The sequence below is a fragment of the Agelaius phoeniceus genome, chromosome 14, assembly GCF_051311805.1.
Source record: "Agelaius phoeniceus isolate bAgePho1 chromosome 14, bAgePho1.hap1, whole genome shotgun sequence".
Lineage (NCBI taxonomy): Eukaryota > Metazoa > Chordata > Aves > Passeriformes > Icteridae > Agelaius > Agelaius phoeniceus.
The window spans coordinates 1369972-1393384 of record NC_135278.1 but is presented as its reverse complement, the minus strand read 5'-3'; the positions used below and the strand labels follow the sequence as shown (position 1 = coordinate 1393384).

Below are 23413 nucleotides of genomic sequence, written 5' to 3'. Positions count from 1 at the left end.
GGCTGACAGTTTCCCCTGCCCACACTTGGACCCCAGGCTGGTGCCACCTCCACCGGGAGTCGGATCCTGCTGGTCACCAGGTCCGATGGGGTCTGGCATGGGAAACCCTGCCCAAGTTCATCATGGCCACTCTCCCAGCTGTGGATCTGTGGTGGATCTGGGAGTCTCATGACTCCCCAGGTTACTAATGGCCTGGAAACTGCTTCATCCTCATGGCATGCATCTTCCTTCTTCATGCTAAGCAGAGAACAGGAATGTTTGTTGGACTCTCCTGCCACTTCTTCAGTGGCAGCAGCTACCCCATTAACAACGCCAGTGGGCACTGCGCTGCCACCGGGACCTCTGCTGTTCAAGTACTCTAGTGGCTTTGCTCGGCCAGATTTTGACCTGGTTTACCTCTTATCAATCCCGTGCCCTTCAGACATGCTGCAATCCTCCTGTTGCTGCTTCCTGCAGCTCCTTCCGCCAGCCGTTTTGCAACCCTGCTGTACAGACCCACCTGCCGTCCCTACATCCTGCCTGCCCATGGCGGGCTTCCCCAGCCTCCCTGCTCCTCCCCTCTGCAGCTCTGCTTCCTTGGACCCTTGCCCAGCCCTTCTCCACCTGCTCCCAGTTGCTCATCTCTCTCAAGGGTGAGGGCTACCTGGGCTGGTCCCTGGGGCTCACTGACCACCAGCCCAACCTCGCGGCCTCCCTCTCACCCCATCTCTGCAGGTGCTTCAAAGCCAGTACCTTGTGACCTTCATGAATCTCATTCCCAGGGTCCTGGGCCAGTGGTCCCTACCTCCTTGAGGTGTTGCCCCATACCCCAGCCCCACCAGGACAGCACCATGTGCCCCAATCACTCTTCACTAGGCCCCCAGTGTGGTTCAGTGGTGGCAGAAATGTTCACCTTGAGATGCAACAGTACCAGGAAGCCACTTCTCCTCCTCCTAGAAATCCCTTTTTCCCTCCCATATCCCCGATTTCAGGCATCTGCCGAGACTCAACGTGCCCCAACATCCATAGCCCCCAGGCTTCGTGCGTTCCACTCATGCCTGGCTTGGCTTCGTGCGAGGCAGCTCCCAGACGTTCCCAGCAGTGAAGCCAGGTCCTTCCTGGCTTTTCCTCCCATCCTGGGACCTTTAATCCCCTTTTTCCTATTTCCTGTCCCGTCTCCGGGGCTATGCGGGCTGCCTGCACCAATGCTTCAGGGAGTGATGCCGCGGGCAGCGCCAGCCTCCTCAGCGCCCGCGCCATCCCCGGAAAGCACGGAGCGGGGCGAGGATCCCCACCGGGAAAGGGGCATCGTGGCCCTTCGTCACCCCACGTCACCTCATGTTTCAGATTCTCCAGCTTCTCCCGGCGTGGGGTGGATGCGCTGCCGGGGAGCGGCTGCTCGGGGCGGGCGGAGAGCGGTGGGGCCGGGGCGGAGCGGGGCCGGGGCGGAGCGGCGAGGAGCGGAGCGGAGCGGAGGCAGGATGCGCGGGGCCGGGACGGGGCGGAACCGGGGCGGGTGGAACGGGGACGGGGCGGAACGGGGGCGGGGTGGAGCGGGGCCCGGGCGGGGCCGGGGCGGGCGGAACGGGACCGGGGCGGGCGGGGGCCGCTCGCGGCGCTCGGCACCGGGCACGTCCTGCAGCCGCTCGCCCTCCGCGGCCCCGGGAGCGGCCCCGGCGCCGCCGCCGTGGCCAGGCACGGGGCCCCCTGGGATGTCCTCGTCGCCCACGGAGGAGTGCCGGTCGCCCGTGGGGCTGGACTGCTGCAGCTGCTGCCTGGATCTGGCCAACCGGAGCGGGCTGGAGGAGGGGGCCGGGGGCGAGAACAACAACCCGGGCAGCCCCACCGTGAGCAGTTTCCGGCAGCTGCGGGAGCAGCTGGTCCGACAGAACCTCAACACCGACAAGCTGAGCTCCATCATGCGCCAGGACTCGCTGGAACCCGTCGTGCGGGACCCCTGCTACCTCTTCAACCAGGGTATCTGCAACAGGAATATCGACCAGACCCTGCTTTCCATCCTCCTCCTCTTCCACAGGTGGGTGTCACCGTCAGGAGCCTGTGAGCTGCCGGGGGCCAGGTGCCCCGGGGCAGCGGGGCAGCGGGCTCGGAGCTGGCAGCGGTGTGGGGCTGGCAAGAGAAGGGGACTCGTGTGACCCCGGGGCTGGGGGGTGTCGGCGGCGGTGGAATCTGGGTGGGGAGAGGCCGCGTCTGGCACGGAGTCGGTACGTGATGCCAGCTCATCCCTGGGTGCGGGTCCGGGTGGCTTTGCTCTGCCGTGCCCGCCGTGCCTATCTTGTGGTGCCTTGTGTCTGCCGGGCAGTGACAACAGCCCCCAGCTGTGTGTCTTGGCCGCTGGACTGTGTGCTCATCTCCCTGGCTACCTCTGTCCACACAGACAGTGCCCGCAGGGGCATGGATAGTGTCCAGCGACAGACAGGCATCGGCCCCATCCTGCATGGAGAGCGCAGCAGGTTCCTTGGGGAGCAGCTGTGCTGCCTCAAAAGCCATCTTGAGTGTCACTGAGAGCCTGGGTAGGGAGTCTGAGAGTCCCAGTGCCAGCTCCTGTCCTTTCAGCAGCTCCCCTGGCCCTCCCTGGAGTGGACACAGGTTTGGCCTGGAGTGGTACTTCCCGTGCCTGGAAAGTGGCTCTGCCCTGCCCGAGTTGGTCTTGGGGTTGCTCTGGGCAGGCTGCCTGTGTCCCCACAGCTGAATGTGCTGGGGTCTGCTTCCATCCATTCCCTGGCAGACTGAGGAGGCAGGACTGCGGGGTCTGCCCTGCTCCCTCCTCTAGCAGTGAGAACAGAGGAGACTGAACAGGAGGTCCTAGGGGCTACCACTCTGGAGGCTTCCCAGCCCTGATGAGTTGAACCGCAGAGGGGAGAGTGGACAGAGCTGTCTCAGGTCCTGCACTGGCACTGTGTGGGGCTGGCTCTGGTGACACCCTGTGTGGGAGCAGCTTGTATGGGGGGTAGCAGGTCTGGGTCTCCCCAGTTCAGCCCGAGAGAGCTGAACTGTGCCAGTAGTGCCGCAGGTGCCCGAGACTTCCAGTGTCTTCAGTAGGTGGGACACATCCGCTACCCTGAGGAGACCTGTGGCCCATCAGCGCCTCAGGTACAGATGTCTGCCTGGCTGGCACAGCAGGCAGCGGCTGTGGGGCTTGCTGCTCCGCCATGGGTGGGTGCTGCGCACAGGGAGCAGCACCCAGGCGTTCAGAGACACCTCAGCATCCCCTTCCCACCACACGCAGCGTGGGCGTGCTCCCGGGCTGTGCGGGAGCGGCAGTGGGTGGGCTCACACGTGGCTGCCCCACGCGTGTGAACCACCCCGGCGCACTCCCGCCTCCTCGCCCAGCAGCGTCTGACACCGAGAGGCTGCTGCCTCGAGCCGGTCTTGCTCTTCCTGCACTTACATAACGCCGAGCTGCCGCTCAGGTGGGAAGGGAGGAGCTGGGACACCTGCCAAGGTGCTGGTGCCTGGCCCATTTGGGGAGCAGTGAACCTACCCAGCTGAGAAGGAACAGGAGCGAGAGGTTCCCCTCCTCCCTGGGAGGCTGCAGCAAGTTGGCACCGTGGGTGAAGGGGGAAGCAAGATGTTGTCCCCAGCACGGGCTACTAGGGCTGGGGTCAGAGCCAAGCACCTGGGCAGCTTGCTGGGGCAGTCAGTGACAGTGCCTGTGGGCCAGAGGCCACTGATATGGGCACTGCAGGCTGCTTTCAAACTCATCGCTACTGGAGCAGGACCTGTGGTGCTCCTGGTGAGGTAGGGAGTGAGCAGAGATGCCAAGGGACAAGGATTTCTCTCTGTCAGTGTGCCTTAGCATTCCTTACTGCCTGTCTTTCATGCCCTGTTGTGTGATGTGTCCCGAGAAGCTCCATGCATTGTGTTTGTCACAGGCTGTGCTATGGTGTGGTGCAAAGCTATGTCCCTCTATCATGCCCAGTGTCCAGGCACCTCGGTCTGGAGGCTGCCTGGGTGATCCCCCGCCACCCCTAGGTGGCACAGCATGGGGGAGCTGGGTGCATGGCCCCAGGCACTGGAGCTAGGTGTGCCCACACCTGTGTTTGCAGTTGTTTTGCTCCAGCCTGAACTTTCTCCTTCTGGGGAATGAGCCAACACATCCAAGAGGAGATAGCATACACAGCAGAGGATTGTGGGTGCCAGAGGAACACCCCGATAACATGCCTGATAAGGGCACCCTGCTGCTGGCACCAGGGAACCCAAACCATTTGGTGCCATTGTTTTGGCTGATGTGCTCCTACAGCAGCACAGGAGGAGGGGAAAGATGTGTGGATACACATCCTTGTACGTAGCTGACATCCAGGACAGCATGGGATGCCCAAGATTCTAAACCCAGAGTTGAGTCTGGCTCTGGGCCTGACTGGAGACAACTCAGTCAGGGTCAGATCAGTGCTGGGCTTCTCAGACAACACACATTTCAGCATGTCTAACCTGTCTCTGGGCGTTTCTCTGGCTGAGTGGTCCCTGCCAGGCTCTCCATACCCTTTGCTCACAGCAGGGATATTGTTAGGGATGCACAAGGAAGGCATGCTCTGGACCAATTGCCTCCAGGGCTCATGCTCCTGCAGAAAGCCCTGCTGTTTCAGGAGTGCACAGGATCCTGTGCAGAAAGGGCTCTCCCCACCGTGTCCTCACACAGGACATCACAAACTGCTGTCCAGGGAAGTCTCAGCAGTGCCGAGGGACCATGCTCACATGGAAGCACCAGGTATAGGGAGGACAGCTGCCACCACCCTGGCTAGGCACACCTTCTCCCTGCAGGTGCCAGTGAAGTGGGCAGAAAGCTGTCCCTCTGTAATGCCTCTTTGCCATCCCTTTGTAATGCCAACGTTATCCCAGACCCAAACACAAGCCCAACTGAGTGTAGGCTGGGGAGAGCAGGCCCATGACCACATGACACCTTTTCCTGGGCCAGGTGGCTGAGGGGAGCCAGGGGTGTGGGAGGAGGTCAGCACTGCAGGGGAAGCAGCCCCCTGGGTGTGTGCTAGCCTGTGATCCAGGCAGGACTTGCCTGGCTCTGGGTGGGAAGACGAGGTACATACCAGCCCACTTGCCCACATCAGCCAGGTGTGCCAGCATTCCTGCCCAGCCACTCCTAGGCAACACCTGGCAGCCTGGCCAGCCTGTGCCCATCCTGCTCCAGGCTGTGAGGGGACACCTCTGCATAGCCAGATCATCTGTAGGCACTGCCAGAGCTGCTGCCCAATCCAACAGGATTGGTTGGGCAGTGACCCATCCTTTGGTCTGAGCCATGAAAGGAGCTGAGGGCCACTTTCTCCCAGGCCTGGGCAAGCCATGGGAGTCACAGGGAGGCAGGGAAGCTCAGTGTGAGGGGCTAGGGGAAGCATGAATTTGGGCAAAGCAAGGGCAGCACTGCCTTTCCCACTGTAAAGGCAGGCCAGCAAGCAAGAGCTGCCAGGGCAGCAGTACCAGAGTGGCATTTGTGTCACAGCACCACTTGTTCCTGTCTGTCGGGTGTCACTTTGCAGCAGCAATGCAGGAGGAGAGGAGCCAGGGCATAAAGGGCATCCCGAGGTGGCAGGGCCAGGGCAAGCATTCCAGCTGGTCGAGTGGGCTGAAGCAACAAGGACACATTGATGGGGAGAGGGGCCATAAGTGAGCATGAGAGAGGTGTGGGTGTAGGACCAAGCTGTACTACTCTCCTTCTTCTGGCCCTGGGACAGCTCTGCCATGGAGAGGGCCAGGAGAGTCCCCGCACCCTCCAGAACCATGCACCAGGGCTTTCTTTGCTTTGCTCCCACAGGACAGAGATGCACGTGGCCTGACCTGTGGCCTGCAGTGTTGGTTGCAAGCCCTGCACACCACTGAGGTGCTGGGGAGATGTTGTTTCAGTAGCAGGGAGTAGCTTGTGCTGCTGCGAGGTGCTTACTTTGGCATACCCAAATCCTCCCACCCTCGGGAAGATGTCAGGCAGGCAGCTGGCTCAGCTTGCTGTGGTCTCCATCATGGGCATCTCAATACCTTGGGACCCCCACCCCATGACCCAGCAGACCAGGCTCACAGGGGCTCTGCCACAGCATACTGGGTTGGCATGGCTCAGCAGGGCTGGCAGCAGCCTGTGCCACGCCATGCACCATGCCCGTCCCTGCCTGCTCCTGCAAGACCCAGCTCCCTCCAGAAGGATATTCTCAACACTCTCTGGAGCACAGGAGAGCCATGCTCAGCCCCTCCAGCCCCTTGGGAGGGAATCATTTGCCCCTGACCACAAGGCTATGGCCAAGGGGGCTGGCACAGCTGAGCTAGTCTGGTGATGCCAATGTCAGCTTCCCAGCAGCCTGTCGTCTTGGTTCTCTGGGGATTCTCCAGCACTACCCATCTGCTAGGGCAGGCATTTGGCTCTGCACAGGCAGAAGTAGGTGTCCGAAGGTCAGGCAGGGATGACAGCATGGCCCTATGGGGAAAAGGCTGGACAGGATTTTTTCCAGCTTTGAACTGTAAAGATGAGGAAGAGGTTGGAGCTGAAGGAGGCTGCAGGGCTCTGCCCTGATCCCAGCATCGTGCAGCATCACATTATCCTTTCCTGGTGAGACATGGCCTGATCCTGGACAGTTTCTGATGGGACCTGACACCGCCTCCTTGGCCACTGCCCAGCACAAAGAGGGTTAAAGCTGATTCTGTACTTTGGGGGAGCATCGTGACCTGCATGGGACCAAAGGGCTTGGAAAGGTTTGGGATATATGTTGTCAGAGCCTGGCAGCTGTGTGTGTCCCCAAGGGACGTGACCATGTATGGGTCTGTGTGCTATATGTGGGCTGCCAAGGCCAGTGAGGCTCCAGGTGGATCCTGCCCTTGGGAAGGACTGAGGCCCTGTTGGTAGAGGGCAGAGAATCACAGAACACATTAGGCTGGAAAAGACTTCTGAGGTCATCATCTTCAGCTTTACCCCAGGGTGTGTGTTGGGGGAAGAGGGCTGGAGAGGTGAGAGAGGCTACAACCCATCCCGATGCTTTGCAAATGAGCTCTGAGTTATATTTATCCAGGTGCTGAACATGACTGGCTTTGGGACAGGAGATCATCCTCTGTCTGTGTGCTGAGTTTTATATATATATTTGAGGGGCCTTTTGCTGCAGAACAACTCTAGTGGCAGAGAAGAAACTCTAGGCTCTTCAGACTCCAGGATCAGGATGGGATCCAGTCCTTGCCTCACCTGCAATTCCCTGGGGATGGCAGCCCTGTCCAGATTGGTAGAGGGTGGTAGATGCCATGGGGCAGGACAAGACATTTCCATGTCCATTAGTAAGACTATCACAGTGATATGCCTGTGAAAAGGAGCAGGACTGCTCCGGGTGGTTTGGAGGCAGGGGGTGTTCTCAGGTTGTTCCCAAGGGTTGGCACAAGTGAGGTGATAGCTGGCTGCTGAGGTTGGGCACACAGAGAGCCTCAGCAGCACCACAGGTATACATCCTGCCAGGAACTGATTGTCTTTCACATTGTTATTGTTCTGAAATGTCAGTGACGGCAGGGTTTCAGTGAAGGTCCCTGATTTGAAATGCCCGGGATTCCATGCAAAGGCCAGGCAGGGTATTAATAACCGTCTCTGCTGAAGCCATGCTGCCCTACATGTCCTTGCCTGACCTCCTGTGGGTGCCAGCCGAGCACAGCTCCTCTGCCCCCAGCCCCCGCCGGGTCAGCTCTGCGGGGCTTTGCACCCGCACTGGAGTCCAGCTGTCCCTCGGATATTGTGGGGCTGCTGGGGCTCTTGCTGGGGCTCCCCTCAAACATTTGGCCAAGAAGGAGAGCACCAGGCTCCAGCACCTGTGGAAGGGGCCAGAGAAGGGCTTGAGGGGTTCCATAAACAGGGCTTATTCTGGGCTGGAAGAGCAGATTTGGGTAGCGTGGGGTGTGCTGCACAGCTCTTGCAGCTCCCCTGCCTCCGTCCTCCTTACATAACGAGCTGCCTCCCAATTAGTGAGCGGGCACTCCTGCACGCCGCAGGGCAGCAGCTGCCAGCACCTAGCAGGGCTCTGGAGCGCCTGCTCCTGCCTGAAAAGGGGCCTGGGATTGTTTTTGGAGGATGCCAGAGGTCCTACTTTGGGGTTCCTCTCTCGGGCTGAGGATCCCTGCAAATCTGAAGGAGGGGCTGGGGAGGCAGAGCCCAGGCTGGCAGCCCCCTGCCTGCCTGCTTTGGGGTGCGAGGGCACCGCGTAGCCCTCATGCTGTGGGAGGTCCCTTCAGTGCTGCAACCACCTATGCTCTATCCCCACTTCCCTGAAAGTGGACCAGAAAAGAGCACCCAGGACATGGGGGGTGATCCAGTTGGGGCTCTCCAGGATAACCCAGTAAGCTCAGAAGCAAGGACAGTTCTGGAGTTCAGAGCCGTGGCTGGCAGGAGCGCTGGGGCAGGGCACAGGTAAGCAGGGAGCGATAACACTGAGTTCAATGACAGCACTCCAACCCGGCCCCTGGGTGTGAAACACTTTGCTCTGCAGACAGATTTGTGGATTAAAGCTCTGCCAAGGGTTCAGCCTGCAATCCTCCCTGGGGCTGGGCATCCCTGGTCCATGGGAGACGGTAGCATGGTGGAGGTTAGCTGCACTGCCCCAACAGCTGGCATGGTGCTCAGAGAAAGCTGCAGGGTTTTCATTGGGTTGTGCCATGCCTGGCACTCTCACCTCAGCATTTGGCAGCTGTGGGACCCTTTGAGGGGAGCAGTGAGGTGCAAGGGTGCCCCATAGTCCCTAGCAGGGTACCCACCAGGGTGTCTGCACTTGACAAACACCAGCAAGGTAGGATGTTTGGCCACATGATCCAGGGCTGGTAACAACCCTGGATGAGCCTTTTTTCCTCTTCTCCTTTACCAGCATGCCTGGGGAAGCTGTGACTCTGGGGGCTTCCAACATGGTGAGAAGGGAACTGCGTCCTCTCTGGCTTCTAACATGGCTGAAACTGGATCCTCTCTGACCTCCCCTCCTCGCACTACTGCTGGGAGGCAACTCCTGCTAGGGACACAGGAGGAAGAAGAGGGTCTAGAGACAAAGTTAAAGAAAAATTGCAGCTCTCAGCAGGCTGGCTTGAGGGTGTGCACTCGCATGCTAGAAAAAAACAGAACTGGGAGTACAGCCAAGTACCTTTATCAGAGGAAGCAGTCAGCCCCACAGCTGGACACAGGAGCCTACCAGGGCTCCTTCCACCACCCCACACTGCCTCCAGCCTGACAGGTTGGAGGAGTCTCCACACCACAATCCCTGCCCATGACTGCTGCCTGGTGGGGTGGGTCACCTGCGTCCCCTGCCCATGGCCACAGAGCTCACTCTTCCTCCATTGGGCATGAAGGGAAGGAGGACATGTTCCTTGTCAGCCTTCCCAGGGGTAGGTTCCCTCTGGCCTTCCCTCACTGAAACTGTCCCTGGGCTTCCCCAGCGTGGCAGTGGCCACCACCTCTGTGTGGGCCACATGTGACTCTGGTGTCCCCCGGCTTAGGACTGGGACCAGGCAAGGCCACCAGCACCAGCTCTGCAGGCAGGGGGTCCATCCTTATCCAGGCACATCCAGGTGTGCCTAGGAGTAGTTGCCTGCTGTTCTGGAGCAGCACGTGCCCTGAGTTGGGGGATTTATGATCCCTCCAAGGCTCTGATGGGCATGACCTGGGTCCCGATGTCACAGGGTTCCTGGTTGCACGGGGCTTCTGCGTGTCTCACACGGCTCCTAGGAGGCACCAGGTGAGCTGGAGGGTAGTCCCAGGCCTCAGGGAACACCTCAGCCAGGGAATCTCCAGGAGGAGAAAACCAAGATCTGGACAACTGGTGTGCTCTGGCAGTGCTGGGCCCACAGCCCTTGGGACTGGCACAAAAGCCCCATGCCAGTGCCATAGGGCAGGCAGTTGCTGTTCAGGATCCTGGGATTCCATGGCAGACATAGCTGTCTGTTTGCCCTTGGGCAGCCCCTAGCACTACTCTCCTTTCCCAGAACCAGGATAGAGCTGCTGGACAAGACCTGGAGCTCCTCGGCCCTGTCCCACACCCAGCCCTTCCTGACAGAGGCAACCACAGGCCCCAGCCATCACCAGTGTCTCCAGCCACACTTCCCCCCATTCCTGCAGGGCATGGTTAGGATGCCCTGGTGCTGGCATTCCCAGTCCCTTGGCAGGTACCACCATAGTTGCAGGATTTTGGGTTGTGACAGGCAGAGTTTTCTTAGCTGTGTTTGCAAGCAGTAGCTTTTCCTCTCCCACTCTGCTCTGATCCTTGGAGCAGGAGATCTGGCTCTGCAGAGCAGCCTGGGCAGCCTTGGCTCTGCGCCTTTCCCAGTTTGCTCTCCAGTGTCTCTGAGGCCAGGCTATAAACATTTCCCACGCCTCAGACCCTCTGAAGGGCCTTCCTCCCATTGAGCTGAGAGAGCAAGCCAGGAAAAGGGCCACGGAGCCATAAGCACAGCCTGGAGCAGGGGGAGAGCCAAGTCTGGGGAGCCAGGGCTGCTCCTGAAGCCCCAACCACCCCTCCAGCTCCATTGGCCACTACCAGGAGAGGAGCTTCCTTTGGTGTGTGGCACTGCAGTGCCTGGAGCAGGTCCAACACACAGGGCTCAGTACAAAAGCACGGCTTGTCCCCAGGGCTGTGAGGAGAGGGCATGTCTCCTGACCCACAGCAGTGTGCAAGTGCAGGACGCCAGGCAGCAAGAGATAATCCCCTCGTCCTCCTCCCTATCACCCCTTGCTCCAGCCTGGCGGAGCTCTGTGGTGGCTGCAGAACTCCAAGTCCCATTGCTGAGGAGAGGGTTGTCACTTAATATCACCCAGTAGGGGGGCTGGCATCTTCTGGGCTGAGGCACAAGCTGTATAAGGGCTGAGGGGCTGCTGGCAGCTTTGGGGTGTCCTGCAGGGCCACTGCTGGGGTGATATCATCATTGGCTGGTGTCACCACCTCTCCTCACTGCTTGATGACAACAGTGGGTGCTTTTTTTCCCCAGAGAGCACAACAGTTAGTGTCACAACTGCCCTGTATTGCGGCTGCTGTCGCTGTTACCAAAATAACCACAGGCACGAGCCAGGCCCAGCCTGATCAACCTCCTGTCACTGTGTGCAGATGCAGGAGCTGCCATGCTGCCTCAGGGATGCAGTTCACACCACTGGCCCCTCTTGCCCAGCCTGCTCCAAGCACCCATCTCTGGTGCCATAGGGTAACTGTGAGTCCATGGTGACCTGCTCCTTAGGAAGAGCAAGGTGGTGTGTTGCCCACCCTGCTCTGCTTGGAGAAGCAGGAGCAGGTGATGAGAGAGGAGGTGGCTGTTAGCAGCCTGGCAAGGCCAGGGCTGTGGTGTGCTAGGAAAGGGCCCCCCCACCACTTGGGGTGCAGTTGGAGCCCCGTGTAGGACCCTGCTGCTGTGGGGGCATTGGGGCAGCTCAGAGGAACTCCTGGAGAGAGCTGGCTCAAAGCAGGATCCAGCAGAGCGGGGAGCTGCTGCTCCCACTGTGGAGGTGGCAGCAGGGCTGCACGTGATACCTGAGCACTGGGGGTGCCCTCCTGCTGTGCAGGGGCACATGGAGCTGCCCTGTGCCACTGACAGGGTGTGCAGGCAGGGCTGGGCATCACTGTTAGTCAGGGCAGTGTGTGCAGGGGGTGCCAGCAGCGCTCGTGCATCTTCACGCAGAACAGCAGCATTTGTTTGGCACACAAAGTGTGTGTCACAGAGTCACAGAGGCGTTCAGGTCGGAAAAGACCCTCAAGATCATCAGCTCCAGGTACTAAACTAATGTGCTTGCACATGCGTGCAAGCAGGGTGCACCAGTGTGCACATGCATGTGCGGGGTGTGCCCTGTGTGCAGAGCACACGCTTGTGTGGGCTGCAAACACACGTGTGCATGCAGGGGATGTGGGTGTGTGGGTGTGCTGTGTGTGCACGCACATGTGCAGGCAGCACTTGCTTGTAGGGGCTGCAAGGTGCACCCTGGTTGTGTGCACCCCACTACAGACTCAGGAGCCCCCATGTGAGGTGTGGGGCTGCGAGGGGGGCTGCAGCCCCCTGCCCAGCCTGACCTGCCCTGGCCACTGGCTGCATAGGGATCCCTCATTTAACTGAATGCCAGGAAAGAAACTTCTGCTTCTTCATCTTCCAGAGCATCCCTTGCTGTGGCCTCTCAAAGGCCAACAGCATCCTGCCCAGCCTAAGTGAGGAACCCATGCCCTGAGCAGTGATGCAGGCAGGGCTGGGTGGAAAGACCCAGGAGGACTGCAGGGAAATCGGGGACTTACTCCAGTTTATTTTTTTATATATATTATATATTTATTTTTTAATATTTTATATATATAATATAATATATATATACTTATTATCCAGCTGAGTAGTCCCAGCTCCATGGGAAAAATATTGGAGGTGGCAGAGCTGAAGCAATCTCCCCCAAAGCATTTTCTAGCTGCACTCCAGTAGCTGCAGAAATATCTGGGGTTTTTTCTCAGTCCTTGATGGCTGAGTGCTGCATCAGAAAGATACCAGGCAGGGACCAGGAACCTCAAGCTGTGAGACAAGGACTGTCAGCCAGGCTCTGGTCTGCCGGTTCTGGAGCCCTTGGTCCCTGCCACTAATGATTTAGGGCTTCCTTTGGGAAGGAGACTGAACTAGGACTGGGGGGGCAATATTGCAGGAGGTGTGAGACAGAGGCACAGCTGCCAGGGCTGGGGGCAGGCTCGGGTCCACCCACCCCATCTCCCTGCTGTTGACACCTCTGAAGAAGACAGGAGGTGGCACAACTGTAGGAGAAAATGCTCTCCCCATCTCTCCTGTCTTCTCCCCAGTGAAAGCAGCATGCTTCATGAGCTGCAGTGGCAAACTCAGTTCACAGGACCCCTGGTGTGGGTGGTCTGGACTTGTCCCAGCGGGGGGACAAATCTGTGTTCCAGGGGCTGCCACCAAGCCCACCACCAGCCACTCTGGGGACAAGTGCACACAGAGGCCTTTCATCTCCCCAGGGAGGGGGGCACCCGCGCAGCTCGGGATGGCACACTGGCCATTGGCCTTGAAAGGGCCAATTGAGTGCAGCTGAGGTCATCTCCTAGTGTGTTTACCCTGTGGCTGGAGCCCCTGGATGCAGCCAACACCCAGGCTGTCTCTGCCACTGCAAGCTGGGGGGACACAGCCACAGGCAGAGCCAGCATCACTGCTAGGAACAGAGGGGCTGGAGCAAGGTCACGGGTGGCATGGCCTTCCAGCCACCGTACTCCCCGAGCCTCTTCAGAAGGAGGGACTGGTAAGTCGGGCCTGGTATGGGTGAGGGGAGGAGCACAGGCCAGCCTCGGGGCTTGGGGGACAGACACCTGCCTACTCTCTTCAGTGCCAGCACCCTGCTCAGCCCCTGTACAGCAGCTTTGCATGGGCCGGAGTAGTGCTGACATAGGGGGATGTGCATATTCCTCCCCCAGGTCCCAGATGGGCCCACCAGGGAGAAAATGCTTTCTCACATCCCCACATCAAACCCACATGTCCCAGGGCACCCACATATGCTCCGGCTGCAGTTCACAGATGGCACAGCATCCTCACTCTGCTCTAAGATGGGGTTTGTGAGGAGCTGCCTGTCTAGGTCTTGCTCCCAGCAGCAGGTGTGCTGCACTGTGCCTCAGTTTCCCTTTCTGATGGGGAAATTCTACTCTGCTCTCCCTCCCTGCTTGAGGAAGGGGCACAGCAGCACACCCGCAAGTCAGGGTTCCTTGGCCTCTCCCAACAGCCAAGTGCCAGCCATATTCAGTACCCCCTGGATCGGGGTGCTGAGTGTCCTTTGCAGCATCCCTGGAGTGCTTATGCCCTGCCAACACTAACTCTTTCTTGGATACTATGCCGTATGTGGGGTCTGCCATCCAGCATCAGCCTCACCATGCCCAGCAGGGGATGAGCCCCCGGGGTCAGGGGCAGCAGGCAACCACTGAGCAAAGTTCCCCCAGATCCAGACGGCAGAGATAAGTGGGCAGCCAAGGGCAGTGGAGGCAGCACCGGGTGGGCAGTGCCACCCCAGCCGCTAGGATGCTGGGGGCGTTTTAGGGGCCCTGCTTCCACTTCTCGGAGGAAACCCACTTGCTCTATGTATAAATCGCTCTGTGAACGCGGACCCGTCGTGCCCGCGGGGCTTACACGGCAGTACGCGCACACAGGGACGGCAGGGCGCGCACACGGGGACGCCGGTGCGCGCAGCCTTGCGGACCCCCGCCCCAGCCGCTGTAGTGCCGCTCGTGCCCGCGGGGGGGCGCCCTCCCGCAGCGCGGTTATGCAACGCTGGGCGGGGCCGCCGAGCCGAGGGCGCGTTCGGCGCCCGGAGCGCTCCGAGCTCTGCGCGGCCGCAGCGCCCCCGGGTCGTTGTTCGACAGCTCGAGGGCGTTGTTCTGTAACCCCGGACTGTTCTGACACCCAGGGGTGGTGGTGTTTAGTGCTCCCGAGTTTGTTGCGGAGCCCGATTTTGTTCTGGACCTCAGGTTTGCTCTGCATCCCTTGGTTGTTGTTCTGCACCCAGGGCGTGTTCTGTAGCCCGAATTTGTTGTGCACCACAAGGTCAATCTGTTGCACCCTGGATTTCTTGTTCTGCACACCGGCTTGGCTCTGCACCATGAGGTTGTTTTGCCCTGTACCCCGAGTTCGTTTTGTACCTCTGCTTTGTTCTGTATCTGGGGGCTGTTCTGCACTCCGCAGCTGTTGTTCTGCAACTTCAGGGTGTGTTCTGTACCCTGGCTTGGTTCTGCATCCCAGGTTTTCTCTGCGTGCAGGTTTTCATTTTTCCTCCTGGAGTTGTTTTTTACGCCTGGGTTGTTTTTCTGCTCTCGTTTCTCTTGTTTGTCCCTCCTGTTTCCGTTTGTTTTACATACCTGTTTCTCTTATTCACCCCGGTTTTTAGCAGCCCCTTTCTGTTTTTCACTCATGTTTCTATTTTGCCGCCCGGGTTCTGTTTTGAATGCCCATGGCTCCCCTTTCCTTCCTGCCTCCCTTTCACAGTCACGGGGCCTTACTGTGCGGGACCTGCAGGCTGCATCTCCAAATGCAGACCGGGTTCACCCCTTCTCCCAGCCCCCAAGCAGATGCATGTGTCCCCCCGACTGAATCCCCATCCTGGGTGCCGAGGAGTAGAGGAACGGGATGCTGAGGCTTGTGGGCTATGGGGAGTTGTAGGAGGGGTGCCGGGGGTCCCAGGACTCTGCTTGCAACGAGGGGTGTGGAATGGGGGTGCAGATTGGGGGGGACAGTGCTGAAGCGCGGGGTCCTTGCGCTGGGACGGCGCCGTGCTGTGGTTTAACTGGAAGGGGCAGAGGGGCTGCAGAGAGGTGCAGTACTGAGGGGCAGTGTGCCGCACCGGGGGCAGTACCGGGGGCAGTACGGGTGCAGTACCCGGGGTGAGGGGGCGGTACTGAGGGGCAGTGTGCCGCACCGGGGGCAGTACCGGGGGCAGTACCGGCGCAGCCCCCGGCGCGGCGCTGCGGGCGGCGGGCGGTCTCCGCCGCGTTCGCCCCTCCCGGCAGGGCGGGCGCCTCCAATATAAGCGAGGGCGGCGGGGAAGCCCTGGCAGTGCGTTTTGCTCCGTTTGTGTGAGTGCGTGTTTCAGCGCCCGCAGCTATGAGCACCGGCATGTACCAGTCCCCCATGGAGGTGGCTGTCTACCAGCTCCACAACTTTTCCATCTCCTTCTTCTCCTCCCTGCTCGGGGGGGATGTAGTCTCCGTGAAGCTCGACAACAGGTAGGGGCGGCCCCGGTGCGCCGCGGCGTCCCCGCCATTCGCCGCAGAGATCTGGGGGAAGGGGCGTCCCAGTGCCCGAGGGGTGCTGCTGCGAACCCCAGGGATGAGGTGGGGGGGCATTGCTACTCCGGGAGCAAAGGACATACGCGACCGGTGCCTGAATTAAGGAATTCCCTTTGGGAGGAGGACGCCCCGATCCACTGGTTGGGGACGAGGTGTCGCGGTGCACGAACCCCTGGGGAAGGGAGGTTTTCGGTGCTGACCCTCGGCCTCTCGCTTTCTTCCAGCGCCTCCGGAGCCAGCGTGGTGGCCATTGACAACAAGATCGAGCAGGCGATGGTGAGCTGCAGCTCTGCCCCTTCTTCCCCGCACCTTCCCCCGTCACCCTGCGGGTGCTGTGCACGGGGGTGATGTTCCCGCTCCCGGGTGGGTGCTCGGCCCAGGGTGGGGGGTCCCTCTGCCCACGGGGGTCCCCACTCCCCATCCCGCTGCCAGGCAGAGCTCCTCTTTGTCTGCGACCGCCGCGAAGCTCATTGGCTCCAGCCGCTCCGCAGTGCGCCGGGAGCGAGGGTGGACGTGGAGGGGAACTTTCGGGGTCTGGGGTTGCCCGAGCCGGGTTCCTTGGGTGCTGGGTAACTTCAGCCCCCCAAATGCCGGAGTAGGTGAGGGGCCTGGAAAGTGCTTCTGGATGCAGAGAGACCAAAGAGATGGCGGCTGAGGGAGCTATGCTGGATGAGCACCAAGCCCTGGCCAGGGTTCCGAGAGTGCAGTGGGGTGGGGAGGGATGGTCCTTGAGAAAAGCTTCTGCACCATTTGGCATTTGTCCCAGCACTTGGGAACAGAAGGGATCAACCCTCTGACCATTAACTCTCCATTAATTGGTCTCTTCCATGGCCTTTTGCAGGATCTTGTGAAAAATCATCTAATGTATGCTGTGCGGGAGGAAGTGGAGGTCCTGAAAGAGCAAATCAAGGAACTGTTGGAGAAAAACTCCCAGCTGGAGCGTGAGAACAGCCTCCTGAAGACCCTGGCCAGTCCTGAGCAGCTGGAGAAGTTCCAGTCCCGGCTCCCAGCAGAGGTGCTGTGCCCTGAGGAGCAGAGCCCCGGGGTGGCTGCCCCGGCTCAGCACTCCGGGGGCTCTGCGGTGTAAGGTGGCTCTGTCCTCGGGGTGGGCAGAGCCACAGAACTCTTTCTACTTAATCTCCTGCAAAATCGTTTCCACCTTCATCTCACACGAAGGACTGCCAGACCCTGGCACTGAGCCGTGCCCCTCGGGCAGCCCTGGCCAGCCCACAGAGCCAGTGGCCGTCTCCTTCATGAGGATGCTCTTCTGCAAGGAAGACAGGGGCAGCTGACCCCCCCTCCCCATCCAACCGCCCATCAGGCGCCAGGAGGAGATCTGTGGTGCCTGTCCTGGGCTCTGCTGAAGAGCAGAGCTGGGCAGTCTTTGGCACCATGATGGTAACCTGCAGTTGGAAGGAGCGCACACCAAGCCCCAGGCCGTGGTTGCATTCTGCAGGGGGTGTCTCTTTCTGGCAAAGCCTGGCATTGGAGGGAGATCCATGTTTAGTGAGCAAAGCAGATGTGTCCCGTGAGCCACCCAGGAGCCTGCTGGAACCCAACCCAGACTGAGCAGCACCAGGGATGGCAGCTACAGCGTAGACCGTGGCTGAACGCACAGCAGTGTGGAGATTACAAGGAAAAAAAGCTTGTTTTGTTAGTTTGGGCATCTTCTGTAGCTGTGTCTATGTATAAACATGTGCACGAGAGGTGCCTCTGAGGCTCTGAGGTGCCCGCTCTGGGTCAGCCATGCCCATCTCAACATCTGGGGCATTCAAAGGCAGACTGGAATGGTGAGCACCTGGCAGTGGACAGCCAACTATTGTGAGTGGCACCAAGGAGGGGGCAGATTCACTCCTCTCTGGCATCCCACCTGACAGAACCGTGCGGCAGCACTGGGAGGATCTGGACTGAGCACTGGGCAGAGCCACAAGGCAGGTTGTGCTCTAACCCACCAGGGTGGAGGAGCCAGCCTGTGTTCCTGGGCTCCCCTCTGTCCCTGGCCCATTCTCTGGGATGTGACGGGACATTGCTTTTGATGTCAGAAGCGGTGACACTGTTGTGTAAATCTAGATAGAAATGGCAATAAACTCTTACTTTTTATATATACCCATGCCCCAAGCTGTGTCTGTGGCTGGGAAGGGGGGGGAGGGTGGTGGCAGTGGGGAAGGGACTGGGAATTGCTGGAATGGGACTGGTGAGGATACTGGTGAGGATACTGGTGAGGATACTGGGCTGATGCTGTTCCCCAGCTGGGAAAACCTGGCAGCACGCCACCTTTGCAGTAGGGTTTAGTTCCCCCTAGATGGCCCTGGCTGAGCCAAGATGGATTTTTGGAAATATGAGCAGGCAGCCCCTTCCAGGGCCTGGATGTGTGGTAGGGAAAAGTGTTGTGAACCTGCAGGTCTCTGTTCCCTGTGTCACACCTGTACAGGGCAGACTTGGGGGCACAAGCAGAAAGGAGGCTCTTACCAGGCTATATGTACCCCCAGCTATGCTCTTCCTCTGGTGTTTTTGTTCTCACAGCCCACAGCCATCATTGATATTTTTTGTTTGGTTGGTTTTTTTTTTCATTTTGGGCTATCTCAAAACATTAGATATAATCTCAAAATATGAGAGTAAGAGGATGGGTCATCTGGATTGAACAATGCTGGACAGGAGTGGGGAATCCCCCAACCCTGTTCTAGGGCACAGCCAGCTTTTGATTCAACTCCATGGGGTACGTGAGGGAGGGCAAAAAAATGTGCAAACCCTCCATCTCTGGGGCTGCTGATGGCTACTACAGGTTAAAGCCTGGAGGTGTTTGTGCAGAGCCCCAGGCTGGCAGGATGCGTAAAGCAAGGTGCAGTATCTTCCCGTGGGGTTTTCTAGAGACACATCTCCTGGGCCATACAGAGCCCTCCTTGGGCCAGCAGTGCCTGGGGCCGGGGAGCAGCTAGGTGGCCATACCCTGTGCTGCAGCAGCACAGCTCCACACAGTTTTGTGTTTCCGCTGTTGTGAGGGAGGTTCAGTCCCAGCCCTGTGTGACTCACAGAGCTGGGGGTGGTTGGCACCCTGGAAACGCTGGGTAAACACCAAAACACAGGCTATGGGCTTGAAATCACTATTGGGTGGCTTTCTCCTCCCTGTTCTGTCTCAACATGGTGACCCCACAGCAGCCTTGTGCAGGAAGCCCTGCAAGTGCTCTAGTGTGTCTGATAACTTTTCCTCTGTGTGTGTGTAAACAGGTTCAGGCTCCTCTACCACATGCATACACATCCCTTGCACACACAGGCACTGCAGCAGCCTGTAGGGGACACACACAGCAGACCCCCAAGTGCTGCCAGCCTGTCAGGTTTTACAGCTGCTCCAGGAAGGGCAGCTGGATCCAGCTGTGCTTGCACTGGCCAGGTCACTACGGTGGGTGTTGGGGGTGGTGGGAAATCGTCCAGCCATCCCTCTGGCCCCTCTTGCCTGGGGAAGCTTTGGCCTGCAGCAATGAGCTCTGTGCCACATTTGTTTTAATTGCACCCTCAATCCAGCGGTGTTCAAGGGGAGCAGTGATGGTGTTGGAAGTCCTGTTTGCTGCCTCTCCCCGTCCTCTGTCCCGTCCCTACAGCCTTGGAGTCCTGCAGAGCACAGAGGCAGATGGGGACAGGCTGTGGCAAAACCCGCTCATTGCAGCCACCCGCTCCCATCCACTTGTTTCGGAGCTCAGCCTTCCTCCCACGGGTAGGCAGAGCCTTTCCTGTCCTGCGGCATGGTGTGACAAAGTGCCAGCCAATGGCACAGGGCAGCCCTTGCAGGGCCCCCACCTCCCCACTGCCCCACGGTGCTGCAGGGGTTAACGAACACCCCAGCATCCTGCACCCCCTGACATCCTGCACCCAGCCTCTCCTGGCCCCCAGTGTCTCCCAGCCCAGCCCTGGATCCACCCCAACTGGCTCAGCTCAGGGGAATGACAGAGAAAAGGGCTCGGGAGGTGCATGTTGTTGCAGAGGGTGGGAAGCCTGTGTGTGTGATGCTTAGTGCAGTGAGCGTAGGTGAGCAGCAGCCTGGGAGGGGGTTTGAAGCAGCACAGGGAGGGCAGCAGAATTTGAGGGTCTGCCCAAGGGCCAGGATATGGGGGAGACACCCCCAGCCCTGGATGTTCTCACTCCTTCACTGTGTTCTCCTGGGGAGGTTCCACTCCAGCCAGGCAGAAGGGCCTTATGCAACATCCCTCCCTGTGTCTCAAACACTGTGTGCTTCCCTGCTTCTCAAATCGAACATCATGTCCCAGCCCAGCCCAGCCCTGCGGGAGCTTTGCAGACGCATGTCTGGGATTTTCCTTGGAGCCCGCACCCCTATGGATCCAGGTCAGCCCGCCACAGCTGCCCAGGACTGGGCCCTCTCAGAAGGGGAAGCTGTGCTGCACAGTGGAGGCTCTCACGGGAGAGTGGCACAACCCATGGCGCCACAGCCCCAAGCAAGCCGTAGCTCAGTGCCATGGGGGTTGGTGCATGGTGAGAGCAAGAACCAGCTGGAGCCTACACAGGCAGCCAGGGTGCTGAGACTCTGTGTGCAGCAGCCTCCCAGGACACTTGCACAAGCATTCCATGAGCACTGGGACCCCACCCCATCTGGGACAGCTGGAGAGGGCAAGATGCAAGTGTGAGGATGCACCAGCAACAAGCCAAGCATGCAGAGCCCATCCCCCAAGAACCTGTGCAGCAGGGTGGGTGGAGGGCACAGAGGAGCTGCACCAGAGCTGAGGGTCCTCGTTCAGCCTATTCCCACAGCTCACCCACCCTTCTGCCGTGCCTCAGTTTCCCTCTGTTCACATTCCCTGTGAAGGGGGTTTTTCCAAGGTCAAGTCAGGCTGAGACCCTAGCATGCCTCCAAGCAGTCCCAGCTGGGTAAGAGGTTTCAGGCCTCCATGGCAGGCAGGCCACGGCCCAGGCAGAGGCAAGGGAGCTGTTCCCAGCACATGCGCATGCCAGGAGCTACTGGCAGGGCTGCCCACCACAGGCACACTGCGCTGTGCCCTCTGCCAGCACTGCCAGCCCAACGGGCACTGGCACCTGTGGGGTAGTGGCAGCACATCCCAAAACAGCACAGGCAGTCCTTGCGGAGCGGCTGTTGCTATTCCTGGTGCCGTGCCGCCCTTACATAACTGGGGCGTGCCCCCTGCTTAGGGCTGGGACAGGACCCAGCAGTGCCAGCTGACAGCCCCCTCAGGGCTTTTGGCGCCATCACAGGTCCCAGGGCTGTCCCCCCCTCCCAGGAACACTGCCAACCCCTGTCCCCACACAGCCCCAGTGGAATGGGGGCCTGCTAGAGCAAGCCCAGCCGGCTGCAGAGGGCAGCGGCTGCCTGTGCCCAGGGCTCACTGTCAGGGCGGGGGCCGGGGCAGGGCTGCTCGGATGGATACTCAGTGTTCCCTGGCAGTCTGTGTCCCCGGCACCCTGCCCTGACACCCAGCCACAGACGTTTGTTGGTATCAGGAAGTGAAACAAACAGCAGGCAGTAACCTGGCAGCAAGACCGCAGCCACCCCAGTGTGCTGGGCACACTGGGTGCACTGCACTCCTGCTGAGACCTCACCACCACCAGCTGCCCTTGGCACAGCACCTCTCCCTGCCCTGAGTACTGCTGGGGATGCCTAAGGAGAGCAGCTGGCTCATTCTCTCAGTCCTCAGGTGTCCTTTCTACATCCTCCTATGCTGCAGTATGAGTTTTCCCATTGGGAAAAATAAAAATAATGCCATGGCCTGTGCCCTGTGGGCTGCAGCTGTGTCCCAAGCCTGGTCAAGTCCTGTGGAGGAAAAAACTTGTCAGCAGGGCCTATTGCAATAGGACAAGTGGAACAGAATTAGACTGGATATAGGAAAGGAGTTTTTTATGATGAGGAGGGTGAGACCCTGGCACAGGGTGCCCAGAGTGGCTGTGGCTGCCCCTGGATCCCTAGAAGTGTTCAAGGCCAGGTTGGAGGGGGCTTGGAGCAACCTGGTCTAGTGGAACTTGTCCCTGTCCATAGCAGGAGGGTGGAAGGAGATGACCTTTAGAGGTCTCTTCCAACCCAATCCCAGTTCTGGGATTCTGGGATTCTGTGACACTTTGGTCTGGCTGGGTCCAGCTGTCCCTGCAGGTCCTTGCCTGTGGCACAGGCGTGTTATGCTTCTGGGAGCCAGACATGCTGGCTGCTCTGTCACCCCCACCCAGCTGGACCCCAGTGAGGAGCCATCTGCCCACATTCTGCCATGGGTCAGCACACAGGGAGCCACAGCTTTGTACCCGTGGTGAGGTGGCTTTGTGTGTAATCCTCAGGACAGACACTCCCCAGGGCTGGGACAGCTGTGGGAGTGGGACTGCTGTAGCAAAAGGACTTCAGATTCCCAGGTAGAAACAAGGTCAAACACCCCCAAGGAGACAAGCTTAGAGGATGAGAGAAGAGGGAAGGGGATGGAGTGTGTCGGATTGTGTTAGGAAACAGTAGGAGATACTGTCGACAAAAGTTGCTGAGGCAGGTGGAAAACAGGTGGGTCATGAAAACGGGTGACAAGAGTGCAAAAGGCACAAACAACCTGAGATGCCTCCTGCCTGTCCATGCCAGAGCCAGCACAACAGCTCTTAGGAGGTTAATGGGATCATTAGTGGCGATAAGGAGGCAGCTAAGCAGTAAAATGTTCCTGAGAAAGTGAACTTCCTCATTCCAGCCAAGAAAGGGAGATTGGTTCAGAGCAAACAGAACCAGAATAAACAACTCAATTAGAAACAGCAAGTTCTCGAACCCAGACAAACAACCCAGACCCAGAAGGTTTCATGTGGGAAGAGCCACGCTTGGAGCAAACACTTCCCCATGGGACTGCCACTTAATGAATGAGCACTTGGAGTTACAGAAGGTGCCAGGGGATTAACTGGGATTTAGGGGCCTGGGGGACCTGGCCAATTTGCTTTAATTAATCATTAGAAACAGCATAATCCCCAGGAAAATCAGTGTGGGAAATCTAGGCGCCAGGCTCCAGACTTTGCCAGGACTTACAAGAGAACACAAGTCACAAAGGGGTGGCCATTGGAGAAGGCTTTGCAAATGAGTGGCTTATCTTGTACCTCTGGGGGCTGCCCATGGCCTGTCTCAGTCCCCAGCTGCCTGGGTGGTGCCCTGCCTGCAGAAGCGGCTGCCCACACTGCCTGGCTCCCAGACCAGAGGGCAGAACAGCGGGACAAGGGTTGACCTGCACCCTGGGTAAGGCTGACCTCTCTGTCTGGTTCCTCCAAATGCCACTGCCACTCGAGCCCAGGGCTGCCTGGAGGCCATGCTGAGGCAGGGATAGACAGCTCGTAATCTTGGTATGGGTGACACTGGGGGCAGCCCTGTGCCAGGTTAACACCGTTTCCAGACACTGACATGGACATTTTCCCCTGAGCTCAGCACTCAGGTCTCTCTGGTATCTGAGGTCTCTCCTGCCAGCCTTCCCAGGCCAGTCAATGATTACCTAGGATAGAGGTTACCCAAGAGCCACCAGGACAGTAACAGAACACAAATGACACCCCCAAGTAAACACTGGCTGTGCTGGCCAAGGCAGGGTGCCAGGTCCCAACAACTTCTGCACAGCTTTTTGCTGACAGCCAAGGAGTGTGGGGCTGCCCCACTGCCAGCTGGTCGTCTGCTGCAGTGGGACAGACCAGAACCCCAGAAGCCCCCAGGCCCCTCCCTGCCCCTGCAAAAT

The 23413-nt window shown here is 59.2% G+C and overlaps 1 protein-coding gene across 2 annotated transcripts; it reads left to right on the top strand.

Moving 5' to 3' along the window:
- Positions 1 to 1541: 1541 nt before the first annotated feature.
- Positions 1542 to 17831, top strand: TSC22D3 (TSC22 domain family member 3). 2 transcript variants are annotated; one of them, XM_054641219.2, is made up of 3 exons: positions 1542 to 2014; positions 15950 to 16001; positions 16567 to 17831. In XM_054641219.2, the coding sequence occupies exons 1-3, from the start codon at positions 1692 to 1694 to the stop codon at positions 16810 to 16812; spliced, it is 621 nt and encodes a 206-aa protein (XP_054497194.1). In that variant the 5' UTR covers positions 1542 to 1691; the 3' UTR covers positions 16813 to 17831. The 2 variants fall into 2 exon arrangements, with proteins under 2 accessions (XP_054497194.1, XP_054497195.1); XM_054641220.2 differs by lacking the exon at positions 1542 to 2014 and adding an exon at positions 15375 to 15662.
- The last annotated feature ends 5582 nt before the right edge of the window (positions 17832 to 23413 follow it).